This window comes from Halichoeres trimaculatus, unplaced genomic scaffold (assembly GCF_033239565.1).
Source record: "Halichoeres trimaculatus isolate MK-OKI-2021-1 unplaced genomic scaffold, fHalTri1.1 fHalTri1_scaffold_9, whole genome shotgun sequence".
Taxonomy (NCBI): Eukaryota; Metazoa; Chordata; class Actinopteri; order Labriformes; family Labridae; genus Halichoeres; species Halichoeres trimaculatus.
The window spans coordinates 2,794,146-2,812,218 of record NW_027437188.1 but is presented as its reverse complement, the minus strand read 5'-3'; the positions used below and the strand labels follow the sequence as shown (position 1 = coordinate 2,812,218).

Below are 18,073 nucleotides of genomic sequence, written 5' to 3'. Positions count from 1 at the left end.
TTCATTTGTGGTCTTATGTCCTTCATTAATGTGAAAAAATTTGATTTAAGGACACTAGCAACTGTTGCCCCCAACTGTTAATTTGTGACATACATGTCACATTAAAGGCAAAGAAAAGGTACAAACAGAAAGTGAATCAGTTTAATATCCACTCATCATGAACATGAAACGCAGAAAACCTTGGGCTCAAGTCGTTTGATTCCAGCTGACTCTGAACTCCTGCAGATCTTCCCCTCCACTGTGCTGAAGCTCAGATTTGTACTTTCTGATCTGAGAGCAGTCAGGGGTTGGTTGACACAGGTGAAGGAGACGCTTCAACAGAAGAGAAATGTCTCATTATTTCTAGAAATGTCCCTCGTCATTTATACCACAGTTTAGACAAAATCTCAAAGAATTATGGCACAAAAATCATAGTAACACAACCGACAGGACGAAAAGAGAGAAATCTGTGTCTACAACACTACATTCAGTGATGCTAACACAGTTGAAATTTCCTCCATTTTTTGGTCCTTGTGCTAACTGCAGACCTTGAACATGGCACCACCTGACCTCCATCACCTCATATTTATGCACATTTTCTTCACAATTTGGTCTTTATAGCATCTATAGTAAGAACACCAGAAAATGCTGATAGCACAGTTGATGAACAATTAATGCGCCCCATGTACAGACAATTTTTCTAAAGAAATACTGATGAGGAGGAGCTGAAACATGCATCACTCTCTTCAAGGTTCCCACCAAAAAGGATGGGACCTCAATTGATTTGGGTCATGGGACTTTGTAACAAACCATTGCTGGTTTATAGGGTGTTTTTTAAATGGGTAACAGAGTTGATGTAGATTTCTGGGACACACACAAAGTGAATTATTTTATCCATATAAGTTATGTAAATAGTTTTTAAAACATCTTTTTTATGTTTTAATGATTATTTCAAGCAAAAATACCAAAAATAATAAACACAAACATTTTTTTTAAAGTTAAATTTGAAGAGCAAACTTGACACTTGAAAAATCCGACAGCCCAAAAACATAAAAAAATTCCAATATATGATTTTCATTTTTAGCTAAATAAATGATAGAACCTGTTAACTTTCTGTATTAAATAAAAGTGGAATATAAACCAAATGACCCACTATAAAATTGGTCATTGCTTGAAATTAATATTAAGCACAATTGATAAGTATATCCCATGGAAATGAAATGTACCCCTAAGTAAAGAATCACTTTTAAGCTTCTTTTGGGAAACTCTGCGAGAGACAACCTCTATCTCATGTTAAATGATACTGACATAAGAAATGTGTCCAATGCAAAAAGTGAACCTTCTGTTGTGTTCACTGTCAGTTGCCATTATTCCAATAAAAAATCAAAGTTTTTATCATTCACATTCAGTTTCAGTTTTACTGGTTTTTCGTGTCTTGCCCTTTTTTAAATTACAAACCTTGTATAAGTTCCCAGTACCAGTTCCCAGTTTGTAGAGAGCACACCCTGGCACCAGCAGAATAGAGGAGAGGGCCATTATCCAGCCTAACACATACGCCCAGGATGGATACACGTACCAGCGGTTAAAGGTCAGGGGTTGGTACCAAATTATTGAAGCTATAAAAGTGCCCTGAGGATACAACAAGAAGGAGATCCTGTGAAAGCATATACAGTCTTAATTTTACACTTAGTAAGATTCATCTGGCATGAAAAAAATGTGAAAATAAATATTAAGTTTTTAATTTCATCAGGACTCTCTCTCCCAGTTTGTACGAGGTGTGACCCTTACGTGGCACCTGACATACAATACATGTTTCTCTACGACACACTGCTACATGGCTCTTAGGCCTTTAATACTCGTGTGTTGGTATTAAAAGCCTATGTATGCAAAAACTCATATATCCATTAGTTTCCACTTGTTAATGGCATGCAACCATGAACAGTAGACTGCTGCACCAGTTGTAAGTTGCCAATTGACCCATGGCTAGGCCACACCCCCTCCACTCACTCAGACAAACAGTGAACATTGGAGCTATGGCAGGTGTCACAGTAGGAGACATTTCACAGGATGCTGTTGATGATTTCTGGAGACAGAAAGATCACAGATCATGTAGAAGTCACCAGAAGGCTCCAAAGTCCACATTGGAGGGATATATGAATCATTTCAGCAGAGCCATCTCTTTTTCTTAAGGAAGCTCAGATCAATTGATGTCTGTGGAAAGCTGCTGCAGATGTTTTATCAGTCCGTGGTAGCCAGTGCTTTGTTTTATGGTGCAGTCTGCTGGGGAAATAGTTTAAAGCAGAAGGACAAGAGGCGACTGGAAAAACTGGTGAAGAGAGCTAGCTCCGTGGTTGGATCCAGTTTGGACTCACTGGAGGCTGTGGTGGAAAGGTATACACAGAAGAAAGTGGAGGTCGTCATTCGTCACTCTGATCACCCACTTCACAACATCATAGTCCAGAGGATCAGCAGATTTGGACGTCTTACCTCTGTGCACTGCAGGACCGAGAGGTACCGAAGATCATTCCTCCCTGCAGCCATCAGGGTGTACAATTTTTGCTTGGAAGAGTGCCCAAACAACTTGAATTTCCCTCCGGGGATTAATAAAGTATGTCTTATCTTATCTTATCTTATCTTATTTCATTGTTGAGAGGGTGGATTAAAAGCTGCAGTCAGACTAAATTTATAGGTCCCAGAGCAAAGCTGATAAACAGCCTCTGGTTATCATCAGCATCTCTGACAACAAGACGGAGGATCAGCATTGGTCAGGACAAAAATAGAATAGAAAAGAATAGAACTTTATTTGTAATTCCAACAAGTACAACGAAATTTCAAAAGCCCTTTAATCAGTACAAAACAGCGTTAAGTGCAAAATAGCTGCCACCAGGTGCATTGATAAGATAGAGGTAATTGTTACATTGTAATTATATGACGACAAATGAGGTAGTAGTTTTAGCCTTTGTTCAGGACCCTTACTGCTGTTGGGTAGAAACTGTCTCTGAACCGGTTTGTCCTTGTAGTGATAGACCTGTACCGCCTGCCTGACGGTAACAGATTAAACATGTGGTGTCCAGGCTGAGAGGGGTCCTGGGTTAGTATTCTGGCCTTTCAGAGGCAGCGGGAATGGTGCAGTTTTTCCAGTTGGAGAGGGCAGTCGGTGATGTTTTTGGCCGTGTTTGTGATCCTTTGCAGTGACGTTATTTGAGTCACTGTGCAGCTGGTGTGCTTCACGCACAGACAGTACACCTTACTACAGGTGCACCTCGATGGTGCACCTGTAGTAAGACGAAGCGGCAACCTCCGGTCTGAGGATATGAGACAATGCTAAAACCTGCTGTTTGTGGAGTGTTTGCTTGAGGCTGGCTCCGGAAGTAGCGGAAGTCACATACACACCAAGCCAAAAAAAGCCTTTTTCATAAATTAACTTATTTACAGCCTAGTTTAAAAATCGTCTCCTGTCTGAGTCGCTAGTTTTTCTACCGGCACCCACTGCACAGGGGGTGAATTTTTTTCTAATGCGGCCCTTCAGAGGATATTAAGATCGCGAGCTCCCCCAATAAGAGGCACAGCTGAGGGTCACGTGACGACTGGCGCCCTATGGCTACAGGTGAAGCTCTTGCCACTACCAATATGGCCGCTGTGGCCGATGTGCTTCATTTTCCGTTTCAGAAACAGACGGGTGAGGTTGGCGAGACTACGTCCATGTTTTATACAGTCTATGAGTAAGACACAAGCAGTCTCTTAGGCCCCGTTTACATGACGCAGAAAATGGTCGATTCCACAAACATTTCGTTGCGTTTTGGCCTTCCGTTTAGATGAGACCACGTTGCGTTTTCAGTGAAAACGCAAACTTTTGAAAACGCTCCCCAGAGTGGAAAGATCTGAATCCGCTCCTCCATCCAGCTCCGTGTAAACACAGAGCGGAGCGTCTCAGGGTGAAACGCTGACGTCACCGCATGCGCACTCACAGTTTCAGGTGAAGGCTCTGCGCTCAGCCACATTTCCAGTTGAGCCAGTAGGTGGCGGTAATGCGCGTTATGGTTGGATTGCCGACCGTCTCACACAACAAAACGGCAGAAAAAGAAAGAACAGATGATGCGACTTGTCCTCCTGGAGTCTTATGAACGCGAATCGTTTTCACGCGGTCCTCATGTAAACGCCGGTGGCTTTTGAAAACGCAAAGGAAGAATTGTTGCGGGAGTCTCCGTGTAAACGGGGCCTTAGGGATGTAGTTCTTCTTGAGCACCTTCAGGAAGTGCAGTCTCTGCAGGGCCTTCCTCAGTAGCTCAGAGGTGTTCACAGTCCAGGTCAGGTCCTTCTCCAAGTGGACTCCCAGAAAGCAGAAGTCCTCTACCCTCTCCACACATTCCCCATTGATGTGTAGGGGTGGAATGTCTGTTTTAGTCCTCCGAAAGTTGATGATCAGCTCCTTGGTCTTAGCTGTGTTGAGGAGCAGATTGCTCCACCTCAGCCCTGTATGCAGACTCACCCCCCAGAGATAAGCCCCACTACTGTGGTGTCATCGGCAAACTTTATGATGCTGTTACTGGGGTGTGCAGAGGTTCAGTCCAATGTGTAGAGGGTATAGAGCAGAGGGCTCAGCACACAGCCCTGGGGGAAGTCGATTCTGAGGCTGACGAACCCGGATGTGTGGTCTCCCACCCTCACCATCTGCCTGTGGTCCGACAGAAAGCTGTAGATCCACACACAGATAGAGTGTGGAAGTCCAAGGTCTCCCAGTTTACCCACCAGTTTTAGAGGAAGGATGGTGTCAAACGCGGAGCTGCAGTACACAAAGAGCATCCGCGTGTAGGTCCCCTGCTGCTCCAGGTTGGACAGTGACACGTGGAGCGCTGTGGCTACTGCATCCTCTGTTGATCTGTTGGACCTGTAGACGAACTGGTGAGGGTCAAGACTCTCAGGGAGGAGTGAGGTGATGTGACCCCATACCAATTTCTCCTCACGATGTTTGAGGACTTCAGACACGGTGGGACGATGGATTGGGACAGGGGCCAGTTGAAGATTCTAGTGAACATTCCAGCCAGCCGGTCAGCGCAGTCCTTCAGCACCGGTCCAGTGACACTGTCAGGTCTCTCATGTGGCCCCTGGTAAAAATTAATTGCCCACCCCTTAGAGTGTCTTAATGGCTCCTTCCCAAGGTGAAAAGAAAGGTATTTTTAATACACCAAAGGACAGCAGGTTAGGGGCTGATCGTTATTTAAATAGGACCGGGGTATAGTTGGGACGTGATTAAGATTTTATTTTTTTCTTACCCCTCCCTCCAAGCGTCCAAAAAAAAAACATGATGGCCCCCCCTGAGGGATTGGAGAAACATGTATGACCCCCCCCAAACCCATTATTCATTATTGTTCATCATTGTTCATTATTAATCATTATTGCCCCCAAGAGGGCAATAATGATGATGATGATTTCCATCAATAAATAGCACCATATTTGACTTTGCCATTGTTTCTGTATAAAACCTTACTCTGCCAGGTGGGGTCACTATTGAGTTCACGAAGCTACTGTGAAACTAAATCTGGAAACGTCTTCCATTTGATTCTGACACTGCAAAATAAAGACAGACTGGGAGCTATATTTTTCTATTTTTTTTAAAAGCTGTGAGTATAAATGCTGTCATTATCAACTGTCAGGTGTGAGTTTTTTTCTCTCCTGCCTTCCCAGCTGTAGAACAGTGTTGTGTTTTAAACCAAATGGACCTGTAGCAGCCGCTAAAATCCATTTTGTGTCTTCTTGTAGTATTCCAAAGCAGTCTTTTAAAGAGCCATTCAGCATTTAACATACCGGTAATAGCTGCAATGTCATATGAGCAACAAAATGCAGTTCTGCTCCTCCAAACTTGTTTCTACCGGCTCGTGCCATCTTGTCATACTTTGGTACAACCCACACTGTACTTTACCACCAATCAAATCACCCTGGATTAAATCATTGCATTAAACCAGGGGTGCTGGGTGAGAGAGCATGTCCATTGGCCACTGTTTTCATTCAAGCCTGGTGACGCGAGGATAAACGTGCCACTATGAAAGTGACGTGTGCACAAGTGGGAAATACAGTCTATGGGGAAATACCATTGAGGACCATGCAGGGTGACTTTATATAGGTGAGTATAAACCAAAACCTCTGAGTAAAATACGAATGGAAAACAAACAAAAAAGCATACAAACTTAACAAATTAAAGTTGCATGACCCCCCCGAAGCCAAAATAAAAACCTTATGCCCCCCCTGTGCTCCAAAAAAAAAGTTTGGCAAATCCCCCTCCCGTTTTGGACCAGCCCTTGTTCTCTGGGAGCTGAGACAGTTTCTGAGTGAAGAGACTATTTCTCTGTAAATCAGAGGGAACTAGTGATCAATATCTGTCCAGCACTGACACACCATGTACAGTATCAGAGAAACATTCATATCAGTGTCTGTCTGATGAAATTTGAGACTGGGTGAAGAGAGATAGCCCTCTTTGCTTCAGTAACTTTACCATGAAACGGCCAAATGAAAAAGAAACCAAATGATGAAAAACCAAAACAATTCACAACACTCACCAGCGAGACCAGAGGCGTGAGGTAAAGCCAGCAGATTTTGAAGAATGGGTTGGCGTTCACATCTGTCATGTCCTTTATGATGCTGTACAACCGCTCAGCCCCTTTACAAGAGAAAGCTTCAGATTCTAATGGCAGCCTCAGGCTAGAACATCATGAAGCGGTTTGAGAATTTAGAAGAAAACAAATCTCACTTTTTTATAGAATTAATAAAACTTAGTTTAAAATCTGTGAGGAAACACAAAGTTACTTATATTTTGTCCTCAACAAAGGTGGAAAAAAACCCTGATGATGTCACCATTGGGATCTTAACACATTAAAATTTACATTTAAATGATGGGTTCCAAATAAAGCACTAAGCAAGTGCTGAACGCTGGATTTAGGCAGACATGAGTGTCAACCATTTTCCACTCTACACTGTCCAGTGTTAGATATTCCCTTAAATGTCAGGGTACCTTTCTTAGTTTCCAAACATATTCTCTTGTGCTTGAAATTCAGGAATTTCCATTTTAAAACCAAACAGAAATACTAACCAAATAACCATCCCAGAGCCAGGGTTTCAAACACACAGAGGAAGAGGATGCAGGCTCCATTACAGGCGTAGTAGTCCATTAACTGGAACACATACATTCCTCCCTGGAGAGACAAACAGAGATGTATATTATGTCTCAGCAGCATCAAACTTTCATGTGACTTTCTGTTCAGATCAGTGCAATATGAATGAATATTAGTGGATTGGTGAATAACAGCCACATTTGGCTTTGACATCAGACACTGACCTCAGTGACCATGACCAGCTGAGAGAAGAAACAGATGAGGCAGAAGAAGAAGAGGAGGAGCTCACGTCTGCCTGGCCTTCGCATTACAGTGGGAAACATGTCCATGATCGATGTCATCACCACCTCCATAGCAACAAACTGAAAAGACAAATTAGTAGGTGGATTACATTTTTATCCAGAGAAAAATTCTTCAAAAAAAATGGTTCATATACATCTTACCTGTGTGTCAAGACCCAGTAGAATGAGCATGATGAAGAAACAGATGGACCACAGTTGTGGCACAGGCATCATGGCCACAGCCTGGGGGTATGCAATAAATGCCAAGCCTGGACCTTAAATCAGAGTAAGGTGAAGGTATATTAGCATGAAGGATGTCCCTGTCTCTTTAGAAGGAAGTAAAAAAAACAAACTGGAAACCTGAAATGGGACTAAAATGCACAATGTAAAACAGAAAAAAATCTTATCAAGTGTTTTTTTTTCTAACTTTTAGTACAAAGTGTCTTTTTAGAGTAACAAGTAAAAAATTTGGGGTAAGGGAAAAGTTTCTTGTATTAAGACATTATTCTAATCTTTCCCCACTGGCATTTTTTTTTACTTGTTACAAGCAATTCAGACCTCATTTTTGTCTTTAAATAACTCAAGATAAAACATTTATCCTGGACTGGTCAGGTGAAAGGTTGGTTAAGTCTAACGAGTAATTTTTTTTAACCAAAAATAGGACAAAAAGCACTTGTAGAAATTTCAGGGATTTTTTTGCAGTGTACCTCAAAGGTAAGTATCTTTGTTAAACAAAACAATTGTAGGAAATTTATTTTTTATCATAAGGCAAGCCAATGTTACTATAAAACAGCTTGACAACATTACCAAAAATTTCCTTGGGTGAGGTAAGAGTGTAAAACAAAATAGGACAAAACTGAAAGTTGAGATATTTAGAATTGCCTGTCTGGATTTTTCTTTTTTCCTCCAATATTATAAAAATAGGACCCTTCTATGGTGGCCGGTAGGTGTCAACTGATATGTAAACACAACAACATGAATGTAAAAGAGGGAAATATTAGGAATATATATATATATATATATATATATATATATATATATATATATATATATATATATATATATATATATATATATATATATATAGACGAACCCTAAACTCCTGCAGAAACATGCCTAAGAACCAGAGGCAACAGATAACTGTGTTGTATGGTGCTGCTCAGGACAAGTTTTCACTGCAGGCCAGAACTTCCTTCACTCCTCTTGTCTATTTGACCTCAAATGGCAGCAAAAGAGCTCTTTTTAAACCGAGTGTAGATGTAACCCTGTTAAAATAGTTGCTTGTTAAAAGGAGTTTAGATGTTAAAAAGAAAGTATTTGTAAATAGGTTGATTTCCTTGTTTAAATATGAGTGAATATGGTTTTAAAACATTTTATAAAGAGTTAAAAATTTGTTATAGATAAGTGTAATACATATGTTTAAAAATGTTAAAAAATGTCAATGTACCTCGATAAATGTTTAATTTATTTTGAAGAGTTCATTGAGACTCAGAAAAATACTGTTCATTGATTTGTTGAAGGGTTGTGACCTGCGGGTCGGACAGGCACAGTGTGTATCAGGTGTGTGCATCGTTTTTTTGAGTGAGTGACATCTGAGCCACATGGAAACAAGCGCGCTTAAAGATGTAGAAAAGTGTGTTGTTTTATTTCATGAGACTGTCAGCTGGACATTCTAAGATTTTAAACCTGTTTTGTATCCAGTTTGTGAGCAGCAAAGGGCATTTCTGAGTGAAGTTACCTTTACAGTTGCCCATGTGTGTAGTTAGCTCACGCGCTAATTCAGTGTGTTTGTAGCTTTCGTTAGCGAAAACGAACAGACTTTTAGCCACCCCCCAGCTAACCCACCTGAAGCTATCAGCTCTTCATCATTGTTTCAACCAAGCAGAAACCTCTGGTCTAAGAATATGAGACAATGCAGAAGTGCTAGAGTTAGCTGTTTCTCAAGTCTTCCTGAGGCTGGCTCCGGAAGTACTGGAAGTCACATGCACAACAAGCCAGCCTGGTTCAAAAAACGTCTCCTGACTGAGTCGCTAATTTTACTAACTTTACTGCACACACTGTACAGGGGTGAATTTTTTTCTAACTCAGATGTTCAGAGGATATTAAGATTGCAAGTTCGCCCAATCAGAGGCACAGCTCAGGGCCACGTGACCGACAGTTGCCCTGTAGCTGTACGCGAAACCCTTGCCACTACCAATATGGTTGTAGCCGATGTGCTTCATTTTCTATATCAGAAACAGACAGGTGGCGTCAGAAGACTACGTCCATGTTTAATATAGTCAATGGCTTCAACGCAAAACCCCGAGGAGTCATCAGAGAAGCTGTAAGTGTGTGCCACAAGCATTACTCGGACTTGGACATTGTTTACTGCCTGTGTTTTCCTTGGGATTTGTAGGAGAGTGGACTCTTTCTAATTATGAGGTTGGATATGATGCTGATCACACACACACTGACTGACAACATGAATGAATAAGGCCCTAACTGCTGTGTCGTCGCATGATGAGATAGGTCTATTTATATCAGCATTTTGGAAATTTACACATTCACAGAGTCGGCCATTTTTTGCAACAATCCCTCCAGCCTGGATTATACTTTGGTACTCCTCGTATTTTTGCAGGATTATTTGCTGCTCCTCCGCTGTAAAGTAGGCTGCTCTCTTCTCCATTGTGGAAAATGCTCCAGGGCCGCTAACCACGACCATTTTATGTGTGCGCGCACAGATCCCAGCCGGATTCACTTATCGAGTTGATAACGAGCCTTGTAGTACAGCAGATCTGGATGACGGAGATCTGGTGAAGTTCAGCGAAGTTATCCTGGATGCTTTAATCCAGCTTTGTAGTACAGGCCCCACATCGCCCCTGGACGTCTGTGTGTCTCTATGTGTGTCGGAGACCCTGACCGATAGACGGCTGCTGTTTGGTTCTTACTGCCATTGCTCTGTGGACTGAGCAAACAACTGCTGTGGATTTCACCCCTCTCAAGCAGCTGACCCCTTTGCATCTCTCCTTCTGTGTGTCCGTTTCGTGTTTCTTAGTGGAAATGGACTTTTTTCCCATATGAAGGGCTCTTCCTAAGTTGAAAAGGTAACAGTATTTGAAGTTATATGATTATACCCTAATCTATACATACTTAAAGATATTGTATTCCAATTCTATTAACTCTTCTCTATGAAATGATACTAAATTCTGGGCTTTTTTTATGCCATTATAAATGTGACAGGAGACGAGTAACAAAGGGCACACACATAAAGTTGGGTATACCTATTCTATTTGCTCAAACATTGCCGTCTTTGGCAAACTCTTACTTTCCAACGTGTACAGCAGATTTGTGCACAGTACGGCATTTCAAGATACTGAGATGCCTCAAGGCCATTTTGAGACAGTTTACCTGACTCAGCCACTTCACTTATTGGAACGCCCTGTTCATGAGCCATGAACCCCAGCACAGAGAAGACTGCAAACCCTGCTACCATACTGGTGCCACTGTTCAGTAAACACAGCCACAAGCAGTCTCTGCAAAAAATCAAAAACAAAAGGCTGTTTAATGTATTCACGGTCTCCAGTCATTGTTTTCAGCATACGGTAAAAACCTCTTTACCTTATCTGCCACACATGACGTTCGTTTCACAGTTCTGCCAGAAAAAGAAATCCAACGACAGACACTCACTTGTAACAGTTGTTATTGTATTTGTTGTAACTTCCCAGGACAGTCAGGGAACCCACACCAACGCTGTATGAGAAGAAGATCTGAGCCCCAGCCTCCATCCAAACCTGTTTCAAACAGTCAGTGTGTGTTTTTCATCTCAGATCTACACTGTCTCTGTGAGCCTTTCACACCCTACCTGAGGATCTGCCAGCCGTGACAACTCAGGCAGCAGATAAAATGAGACACCCTGTAGAGCCCCTGGGAGCGACAGTCCACGGATCAAGAGGATCAACAACATCAGGTAGGGGAATGTAGCTGTAAAATATACCACCTGGAAATAAAAACACTGATCAGGATTTACAAAGAAACTTGGTCATTACATAATAGTTAGGAACAAAAAAGTACTTTTCCGGTAGACTTGACCCCTTTCCAGATACAAAAGTAACACGTGATCCACATGGCAATTAGGCACAGTAGCACCTCCAACCTGACGGTGCCTATCTCCTCAATTCCTCCTGAAATAGCAAGAACCCGTCGTCTATGAAATAAAGAAGAAGAAGAAAAAAATAAAAAGGTGAAGTCGTTTTCATCAAAACTTGGATAAAAAGCTTCAAGGCTTGGTCTGAAAACAGCATACTCCCAGAACTCTGTAGCAGCAGATGTTAGGTTTGTCCGGTTGGTCCATTCATTGGTATTATTATGTGTTGAAAAGTCTACACAGTAATCTGAAAGTACAGTGAGAAAAAAAAAAAGTTGTTTACAACATTAATTGTAGACTATTTTAAACGACACTTTATAAAAATGTCAAAGTCTCTGTGAGGAGTTTCTAAGTAATCCTGAACAAGTCTCCCTTTTAGATATATGCCTAATCCTAATCCACACTTAAAAATGAGATTATCAGCACCAACAAAGGTTATTCCTATTTGCTACTTCTTTGCTTCCTGATCAGGTTGGGCAGGACCGGATTGATTTATGGCACATCAAAGCCTCTGTGACAATACCACTCCGGCTGATGGAGTGTAGCAGTAAGAAGCGACATCCGTTTTTTGTTCTGCTGAAAATGATTTCTGCGATTAATTTTGTAGTGATGGTGGACACTGAAGCCTAACTGTCACACAGAAAAAGGACAGAAGAGCAGAAGAAAGATAAACGGGAGAGAGATAAAGCATGACCTGAAGGCTAAAACATAAGCTAAACTGTTTGTGATAATGTTGACTCCAACCCACAGTCAGCAGTTGTTCTGCAGTGGTCTGTTCATACTTGAGAGTCTATCTATAAAATGAAGAGTGAGGTTACGTTAGCTCTTATAAGTAGATGACTGGCAGGACATAACCAGGATTTACTAATGTTACACATTAACGACATGTCTTAGAGAACCTGGCTGTCAGTAGCACTTAATATAGTGCTAAATATATACTAAAATATGGTTCAAAGTTATCTTGTTGTCAAGTTTCAAGCTCTAGGTACTGCTGTCGATAAATACCCTACCTTGTAGCGTTGTAAATGGTAAAATGGTTTCTTGAACAAAGAACATTTGTTTCAATCTGATCTCCATTCATTTTCAAAACAAACACATGCTTTGTTCAAAGTCATGTCTTCGCGACAGTGAGCGTGAGACTCCGGGCCAGAGGGTGGTGCTGCAGTGTAATTAAAACAGATCCCCCTCACAGCACGTTTAAATAAATTGGTGCCAGTGAAATGAAGCATGCAAAAGTTAGTATCGGCAGTGACCAATGGCACCAGTTGTGGTAACGTATTAGTTAAAGTTTCAAGTCAATACTTAGGAACTTTCAAACACTTTTTTTTAAAATCATGAATGCTATATTGTACTGAATTTTTTCATGTTGTTCTAATGAAATGTCTGTATTTTGATGGATTGATAAGAAATAACCAATCTGAGAAAATATAGTCAGTAAAACACTAACACACAGTAAACACGCATCTTATAAATAATTTATACCTTTTTAAAATCTCATTCTGTTGGTTTTTTTTGGTAGGATTAATTTTTCCAAATTAATCAGGTTTTCTTAGTAAGATTCCTGTATCTGGAGACGCTTTAGGTATGAAGAACTGTGAGTCGGACATTTGTTTGTCCTCCTTATGTTACAGTGTGCAGCCAGAGTCTGTGCAGTGGAGGCTATGAGAGACTGACAGAGAGAACCTGAGTGGAACTGGGTGGCAAAAATGATATATATTTTTTTCATGATTCTAATCTCTTTTTAGCTCTCCCTCTGGACATATTGTACAATCCAAAAAATAACATTAGAGCAGCAGCTCTCAATCATCGTTAAATGTGACGTAAAACACTTTTTTCAACCTCTGATAACTGATAAAAATAAAACTTTTCCAAAGAAAGAGAACTTGTATACAACACAGCCCAATAATATCTACAAATTACCACAACAATCGGATGGGAGAAACATTTCCACCGGGTGTGTTGATTTTTTTGAAGTTTGACCACAGCCAATCTGGAATGACTGGAGAGTATGTGACCTATACTGCAGCCAGACACCAGGGTGAGCAGTTTTTGTGGCTACCTCACTGAGTGGAGCAAGATGATGTCTAGCATCTCAAAACAGGGGACCAAGGTAAAGAGGTAGACAGAGGGATAAGACAAACGGGAAAGAGTAACAGTGACAGTTGGGATTGGCCCTAAAATGCAGGATACCTCGGATTCTGTTAGTTTTATTCAACCATTATCATTTCTTAAAATCTGAACCTCACAAATAACCCCATTTTTACTTTATATATATATATATATATATATATATATATATATATATATATATATATATATATATATATATATATATATATATATATATATATACATACAGAAAATAGAGATAGTTGTTAAACAAGCCACACAGTCTTGTATGTACTGAGGCTTATTTCACCTGTGTTCCAGTAGTTGTTGCAGCTGGCCCAGGGGAGCTCTGCGCTGAAGGAGAAAACCAGGAACAGTAAAGCCCATGCTAGAATGATGATGTAGGTCATACAGCTGTAAAGGAGAATCAGCTGCCCACCATAGCCAATACCTGTGGTGAAAGATATGTGTCATCAATTACTTAACAGCACGAAAACAACACAACACAGACTTCAACTTTTCGGATGACTGCTTCAATTTCTTTACAGGAGCCCCAGTAAAACACACGCATGGTGAGAGCTCTCTTAGTACCCTAGGTTTATTTCCTTTCTTGTGAAAATTCAGTCTGTCAGTCTTAACCTTGAACTGACAGGACATTAGGTAATATGCAGTTTCCCAGGGAAAGACTCAAAGCAACTTGTTTTCAAAGCAGTAATCCTCATGCTTTGTAATCCTAGTGTTAATAACCAAAAGTTCCTGTGACCTTTGTTAGGATCATAGAGGGCATGTAGTTGTTACTTTTGTTAATTTTTTCCTGAGATGACTGATAGAGATGGAAAAATGTGTCTTGTGTTTTTTCACCCTGGCCAGTGTTAGTGCTAATAGGTAACTAGCACGTGTGCTCCTTTAAACAAACAAATAAATAAACTTTCCCTCTGAGTTTAATCACCAGCAGTGAAGGCTTATTTTTTTCCTTTGTCTGGTTGGTGCATTTATCTTTCTATTGCTTCACCAAAGCAATTCCCCGAGGTGTGTACCTTCTGCCAGTGGGCACAGCTTTCTCCAGCAGGTGATGCCTCCCTCCTGAGTGTACTGACCCATGGTTGTCTCCAGAAGGAAGAGGGGTACCCCACAGGTCACAACAAATACAAGATAAGGCACCAGGAACGCACCTAAATTTAAAAAGTAATGAACACTGCAGATCAAACACTGTGTCCAAGTATCCATCAATTAGCACAAACTTTGCTTACCTCCTCCATTTTTGTAGCACAGGTAAGGAAATCTCCAGACGTTGCCCAGACCGACAACATTACCCGCCACAGCCAAGAGGAACTCCACCTTATTTCCCCAGTGGCCTCTCTCCTCCACCTTCCCCTGCTTGTCTTTGTCTGCACTTTTTATTTTCAGCATATCCAAAAGCTGCTCTGTGTTCAAGTTTTCACTTTATATTCACCTCTTACTCTGAGCGGTGAACTGAGTCACTCCCAATCAGTAAATGAGTTCTCAGTGTAAATGTTAATAATCTCCAGCTTTACAATAGAACTCTCCACACAAATCACTGAATGGGAATTTTAAATGTTTGCTATGTCGATGAATGTTCAATTTTTGTTAGAGAAACAAAATGTTGGTTAACTTTCACATTTTCATTTATTTATTTATTTGTTTGTTTGTTTGTTTGTTTTTTATAAACTGTGGTTCAGTAAGTCTTCTGTAAGTTATATCTGGCAACCTTTTTTTTTTTTTTTTAATCTGGTGGCAACCCTTCCAAGAAGTTGTAATGTCACGATTGCAACAATCAACACAAATGCAACCAAACCCCATGAATTCAGGGAAATTTTGTCCAGTCACCTCAACATATTTGCAAATTTGACCAATCAGAATAGTTTCACCTGCCCTCTCAAATTTCATCAGTCATAGCAGTAAGTCCCCTGCCAAACTCACTTCCTAGTTTCTGAAGTTGCAGACATAGCAGAAAGAAAAACAAAGCAATTTCCTAATGTTCTGCACAAAACAGTTTAGCACCTCGTACAACATGGGGGTGAAACACAAACAAAACTCATCTATTGACAAACACTTTTCTACCACAAAACACAGGAAGAGAATGACTTAAGTGCGCAAACAACACACGAGACAGATCACAGTGACAGAGGCTGCATGGAGCATGCCTGACACAAGCAGTGTGTGTGTGTGCATGTGTGTGTGTGTGTGTGTGTGTGTGTGTGTGTGTGTGTGTGTGTGTGATTGTGCAAGGGAAAAAGTGGGAGACAGACATGAGACATCACTGTGTGACAATTAACTTAATACATTTAATTCTGTTTTATTCTCTGGATATACTGGATCATGTTGCCTTTTATTCAAATTTTTCAATTTATAAAAAAAAAAAAATCAAAACTGCTTTTGTAATTTTTGCTCATTGCCACATTTTTTTCACAAAGCAAAAAAAAATTACAAACGTTGCAACTTGCATTGCAATTTTTATAAAAAACTGCAGTGAAATCGGACATTTTAGCTGCAACAATCACAAAAAAAGTCTGCAAAGAGGAAATAGCTTTTCTGAAGTTGCTTTTGTGAAATAAGGTGTTCCTCTAATATCCCATTGTTTCTGTGTTTGCAGTTGTTTACTGATTTTTTGTGTTTGTCTCAAGGTAGGTTTTGGTGCATGCTGTGGGTTTAATGTTAATGCAGTTGTTTTTCTTTTTGCAGCGCGTTTGTTCTCGTATTGTATTGTCTGCTTTGGATGTGCAGAATATCTGAATATGATGAGTGTTCATCATTGTACATGTCGTTTCAGCCATTGCAGCACGTTTGGCCCTTGTCTGCCATCGAACATAGATGTTCCAGAAAGCACCTAAAAATTTTAGTAATAACAGCACTAAAAATTACTTTGTAAGTAGGAACAAAACTTATTTCTGCTTGGACAGAACTGGGGCTGCACAGTGGCACAACGGTTAGCCCTGCAGCCTCACAGCAAGAAGGTTGCCGTTTCAAATCCCCACCTCGGCCGGTGGGCCCTTCTGTGTGGAGTTTGCATGTTCTCCCCGTACATGCGTAGTTTCTCTCCGGGTTCTCCGACTTCCTCCCACAGTCCAAAAACATGCTCACCAGGTTGATTGGTCACTTTGTGTGTCTTGTCTGTAGGTGTGAGTGAATTGTTGTCTGTCTCTATGGTGGTATTCAGACCTGGACTGTTTGGTCCACTTTAAATGGACCAGGATTCGTTTCCCACGCTGGTCCGGACTTTCCATGCAGGTGTGAATAGACACAAACGAACCCTGGTGCAGACCAAACAACTGGAACGGGACCCACTTTTTGAGGTGGTCTCGATCAGCTTCAAACGAACTCTAGTGCAGTTTGTCGTTCTCCAGTGCAGGTCTGAATATAAACCAAGGTCCATCCGAACTAACTACAGGATACATGCGCCGTTTGGGCCTTTAAAGCCACTGTAGCCAAGCATTGTGCCCGGAGTGAATGTTGTTCTTTGGTTCATACCTGATCCTCTGTCTTCTGTTTAGCCACGCTGTTGCTGGCATGTTGTGGGTCAGGACACGCAGAGCATAGCGTCTCCTTGCTGCGCGCATTCGTCTTCGCTGTTCCAAAATTTGAAACGGTGTTGTTAAGCCTTCTTTGAAGGAACTGCTCGTGAAACTGAAAATGATTTTGCAGCTCTAATAAGAGCTCAAACACACAGACCAGGAGAGCGGCATATAGGACTTCCATGTTTACCTCCATTTCCAGGTCTGTATTTTGTGTGCCGCCCTTTATCAGTGCTGTCCAATGAGAGCACTGATTGTCACACATGTGGATGTGTTTACAGAATATAGGGCACCTGCAAAAAGTACAATCTGAATACGAACAGCACCAAATGAAAAAAATAGTCCGCTTTTGGTCAGGACCAAACAAGTGGACCAAAGGACTTTTCTGGTCTGGATACAACCTATGTGTCAGCCCTGCGATTGATTGGCGACCACTCTAGGGTGTACCCCACCTCTCGCCCAATGACAGCTGGGATAGGCTCCAGTCACCAGCGACCCTAAATGGGCCACGCGGTATAGAAAATGGATGGATGGATGGATGGATGGATGGACAGAACTGAAGTCAGTTCAGTTATCAAATTGATACATTTGCAAAAATGCATTAAAGTATGATCAGCTGAGAGTGTCGAATATTTTTGAGGAACCTCTATAACGAGGATTCCAGAATACTGAAATGATTCTACTACAGGTTGCTTCGGTGGCCTGACTCCCCCGTGTGCAAACTCCACAAGCTCATGTAAACAAGCTAAGACCGCCGACCCAAGGGAATCGTACCATTTGTCGAAAACTCGTGTAATATGTAACCTTGATAAACTCTGGGGTGATAGGTACTTTCTAAAAGCTGTGTACTGTATGACCTAAATAAGACACTGAAAAGTTAGGTGCTTTCCACTGTGTATTCCACACCCTGCTACTGAAATGAGTCACCTGTATAAGGTTTCA

General features: G+C 41.2%; 1 protein-coding gene across 1 annotated transcript; it reads right to left on the bottom strand.

Annotated features, from left to right (window-relative positions):
* Positions 1-186: 186 nt before the first annotated feature.
* LOC141797792 (sodium- and chloride-dependent GABA transporter 2-like) lies at positions 187-14,978 on the bottom strand. Its single transcript, XM_074679475.1, has 14 exons — positions 14,849-14,978; positions 14,636-14,770; positions 13,909-14,049; positions 11,649-11,736; positions 11,417-11,549; positions 11,208-11,342; positions 11,033-11,136; positions 10,754-10,878; positions 7,529-7,641; positions 7,310-7,447; positions 7,064-7,166; positions 6,534-6,634; positions 1,438-1,608; positions 187-312 (listed from the first exon to the last, which is right to left on the bottom strand). Exons 2-14 carry the CDS (start codon positions 14,697-14,699, stop codon positions 187-189), a joined length of 1,542 nt encoding a protein of 513 aa, XP_074535576.1. The 5' UTR covers positions 14,700-14,770; positions 14,849-14,978.
* Between the last annotated feature and the right edge of the window lie 3,095 nt (positions 14,979-18,073).